The sequence below is a fragment of the Vicia villosa genome, linkage group LG2 (assembly GCF_029867415.1).
Source record: "Vicia villosa cultivar HV-30 ecotype Madison, WI linkage group LG2, Vvil1.0, whole genome shotgun sequence".
NCBI lineage: Eukaryota > Viridiplantae > Streptophyta > Magnoliopsida > Fabales > Fabaceae > Vicia > Vicia villosa.
The window spans coordinates 177,761,153-177,765,224 of NC_081181.1; the positions used below are offsets into that span (position 1 = coordinate 177,761,153).

The window sequence follows — 4,072 nt, forward strand, 5'->3', positions numbered from 1 at the left end:
GTTTACCAACACTAGCAAAGAACACTTCTATTCCACCTATTTTCTAGACATTTTCATGAAGCATATTCAAGTATAATCAACATTTTAATTCATTCTCGAGAGTCACCAAACTTATCAAACACTTTGCTCATCGGGAAATGAGAACAATACAAATCCATTGCCAACTTGAATATCATTAACTGATTAACATGCATGGCTTATGTTAGTAAGGCATTCAGTGCATTCTTGAAATGAAAACTATATGTCAGTAGCCTAATGTATCCAATACTAGAAACTCAAAATAAACAAGATGCTAATGTCATGATATCAAGAGAGAATGGCACTATAATCAATAAGCATGATGGAACTAGATTCAAGCAAACTACCAAATCGCATAGACTATGTTAATTCTCTAAAATGATGAAAACAAAACCGAGCCAAAAGTTAACAAACAACATGTACACTAAAGTTAAGCCTCGATGCCGACACCGACACTACGTATATTCACAAACCAAAGATAAAGCCGTAGAATCCTAGTATATGCCTTTTTTATGCATTGAGAAGCATCAAGAATTAATCACTATCACTAATCTATGCTAGCATATTATTTCTATAAAACACATAGAGTACATTAAAAACTACATGAGATTTTCATCAAATTGATATCAACCTAACCACTAGTATTATGAATCTATACTGAGTTACAGCAACAAATACAATTCTATGCTAGTATCGACATCAATTCATCAAAAACTCCAATCAATTCTAACACTAAACACTAAATTCCGCAAGCAATTGTCAACTGTGAGTGGTGTAGCATTACCTCAAGAATTGACGGATTTGCATATACGAAATGATGCTGAAGAGTGATGTTGGTGCTATGTGATTCTTCGATGCTTGATTATCCCTTGTTCTTCATGATTCTTGAGAGTTGCTATGAAGTTGTTGGAGTTTTTGTGTAATTTGTGAGTTTTGATTTACAGAATTTGAGAGAGAATTGAGAGAAAAGTTTATGAGATTTTGGATGAAATTGAAATTATGAGAGAAAAAGAGGGAAAATTGTTTATAAAGGGTAAGAGGTGAAATGTCAAAAATGCCCCCGACGTATCTCTTTTTTGCTCGTTTTTGGGGAAACGTGAATCGGTGCGAAATTCGGAAATAAAACGAACATCACTGCGAAGGTGACCAAATTTGTGACTCGTAGCCGCGAGAATCGTCTCAATCCGACAAACGGTGAGGAAATTATGCGCGTTTGAATGACGAGAAAAATCGGTTCATCTGGTGCGACTGTGCAGAATTTTGTGCGTACCGCTCAAAGAACGCGATAAAACTCAAACTTCGGCTCGAAATCTGACTTAGCACGTGTGACGAAGAATCGAAGATAACGAAATTTCCGAGTGAATGCCGCCGGAATGGACTTCATACGATAAAAATCGAAAAAGTTATGAATTTTCGAACTTGGCGCGACATACCCGAAAGCACACTTTTCACTGAAAAATCAAGGCGTTCTTCAAAATGCTGGGAATTTTTGGTGCATAATTGGTCTTTGGTCCGAACATATAAAATCTTGGTAATGATAGTACGGAGCTCCAGTTAAATTTTCAAGAGAATCCGACGAGCGGATTGTGAGATATGAATTTTTTATTATCCGAAAACCCTACATTCAGCACCGTTTTTCACTGCGAAACCTCAAGTAATTTGCAAATTTGACGACCTTCCTCAAAGAATTGGCTTCCGAGCCGAACACGAAAGTTGCAGATATCGTCGAAACAGTGGAGACAACGCGGGAACTTAACTCATTTGACCTTCCAAATAGTATTTGTGAATTTTCTCGTACTTTCACTGTTTTAAACCATTCTTCACACTTTACTACCTTAACATCTCAAGAACTCTTTATTATTTTTCTTCCGTTTTTGAATGACGAAATAAACGTCATTATTAACTTATAGCTCAAATAAAGAGGGCAAATTTTGGGGTGCAACACCCGTGCGGAAACCGACCCCTCAACCCTCGTCATCCTCAAAGAGCTACAGCGGACCAACCGCCTCATCCGACTCCAGGGAGAACGGATTGAGAAACTGGAGAAGAGGCATCGTCATCGCTCTCCCCCGCGGAGGCACCGTCGATCGCGTTCCTCCTCTTCGCGCTCCCCGCCTAGGAGGACTCGCCGACGCTCACCGTCCTCCTCTCGGTCTCCACCGAAAAGATCCTGCCGCCAGAGGTCCTACTCGCGCTCCCCTCTGCGAAAGAGCAAGAAAAATCGGAGGCTTGAGCCCACAGAGGAGGAGAGCCCTTCTCCCGACAGAGAGGAAAGGAGACTCGCCAGGAAAGGGAGGAAACCTCGCAAGGAGGAACCCGCCCGGCGTAACACACGCTCGATCTCTCCGAGCGCCAGCGACGAGGAGGAATTCCGCAGCCCCTTATCCGAAAGCATCAGAAGGGCCCGCCTTCCCCGAGGAATGGAAAACCCCCCGATTTTGGATGCGTACGACGGGACTACAGATCCCGACGATCACATCAGAAACCTGGAGGCCGTCATGGAGTACCACGTCGTCCACGGCTCCATCAAATGTCGAATCTTCCCGACCACGCTCCGGAAGGGGGCAATGACCTGGTACAGGAATCTCCCTCCTAACTCCATCAAGTCTTGGGCCGAGCTCAAGGAACTCTTTCTGAGTCACTTCACTGCTTCCTGCCGTCAACCGAAATCAGAGGCAAACCTCGAAGCCGTAGTCCAAGGGACCAACGAGCCTCTCCGAGACTACCTCGACAGATTCAACAAGGAGGCCGTCCAAGTAGAGACGACCGACTACATGAAAAGGTATCTCCTCGAGCGAGGGCTCCTCCCCGGCAGCGAATTCAGAAAAGCAATAAAGATCGAAAAAATGCGATCTATGAACGCCATCTTGAAAAGGGCGCAGGCTTTCATCTCCTTCGAGGAAGGCGAAGCGGCCGCAGTCAAAGCATCAAGGGGGAATGGCGTTACTCGGAGCTCGAGCCAAGACCCGTCCGCCGCTCCCCGAGCAAACGAGAGAAAAAGGGACGACAGATCCCGTGACACAAAGGAGCGCAGAGGGCCAGCAGGGCGCTTCAACGACTATACCCCCCTGAAAGTTTCGCGGGAAAAGATCCTGGCCGAGTGCATAAACGCCGAGTTCAGAAACTCCAACATCAGGCCCCCGAAGCCGAATCCCTCCCGGCCGGGGACCGACAAGTCCAAATACTGCAAGTATCACAAGAGCCACGGGCACCTGACGGACGAGTGCATACACCTGAAGGACGCCATCGAGACACTGATTAAAGAAGGTCACCTTTCTAAGTACACAAGGAAAGGAGACCCTCCCAGAAGGAAGGACCATCGGAGCTCCGACGAGGGCAACTCGCCGAACGCCAGGCCACTGCAGGTGGCGTTATCCGTCACCCGACCAGAAGACTTCCTACCCTCGGTCGGGGTGACCTCTGCCCTCAGCGTCTGGGAAGGGTTCCCGACAGCAATGCTGATATCCAACGGCGGGGACCCTGGCTCCCTCAAATCGGCTCAGTGAAAAGGAAGTTCGACGAGTTGATCAGCGCCACCACGGACCTGGCCCCAACCCTGAGGAGGTTTAAGGGGAGGTCAGAACCGATCACTTTCTACCTGGAGGAACTGCCCGGCGGAGCCCCGAACGCCACAATCCCGCTGCTCGTGCGAGCAAGGATGGCGAACTTCCACGTCCGTCGGATCTTGGTCGACGAGGGAAGCTCGGTCGACATCATGTATTCCCACCTCTTCCAAACCTTACAGCTGGACGACTCGCATCTCACTCCTTACGTGGGTTCCGACCTCCAAGGATTCAACGGAACGACCACAAAGTCGTGGGGTTACGTCGAACTGCTCGTCTCCTTCGGGGAAGGGGAAGCCTCCAGGCAAGTCAAGACACGGTTCTTGGTGATAGACTGCAAGACCCTCTACAACTGCATCATCGGGCGCCCCACTCTGGCCGAACTCACTGTCGTCCCCTCAACCGTTCACTTGAAGATGAAGTTCTATACGAAGAGAGGACGAGTAGTCACTGTCAATGCCGACATCGAAGCTGCTAGGAGGATATTCGAC

At 47.4% G+C, this 4,072-nt stretch overlaps 1 protein-coding gene across 1 annotated transcript; it reads left to right on the top strand.

Moving 5' to 3' along the window:
• The first annotated feature begins 2,585 nt into the window (after positions 1 to 2,585).
• On the top strand, positions 2,586 to 3,524 carry LOC131650740 (uncharacterized). The gene has a single exon (XM_058920438.1). The coding sequence runs from the start codon at positions 2,586 to 2,588 to the stop codon at positions 3,522 to 3,524; it is 939 nt and encodes a 312-aa protein (XP_058776421.1).
• Positions 3,525 to 4,072: the final 548 nt, after the last annotated feature.

What these genes read in the sequence shown, in the direction of transcription:
- LOC131650740 (XM_058920438.1), top strand. Translation starts at nt 2,586, where the DNA reads ATGACCTGGTACAGGAATCTCCCTCCTAACTCCATCAAGTCTTGGGCC.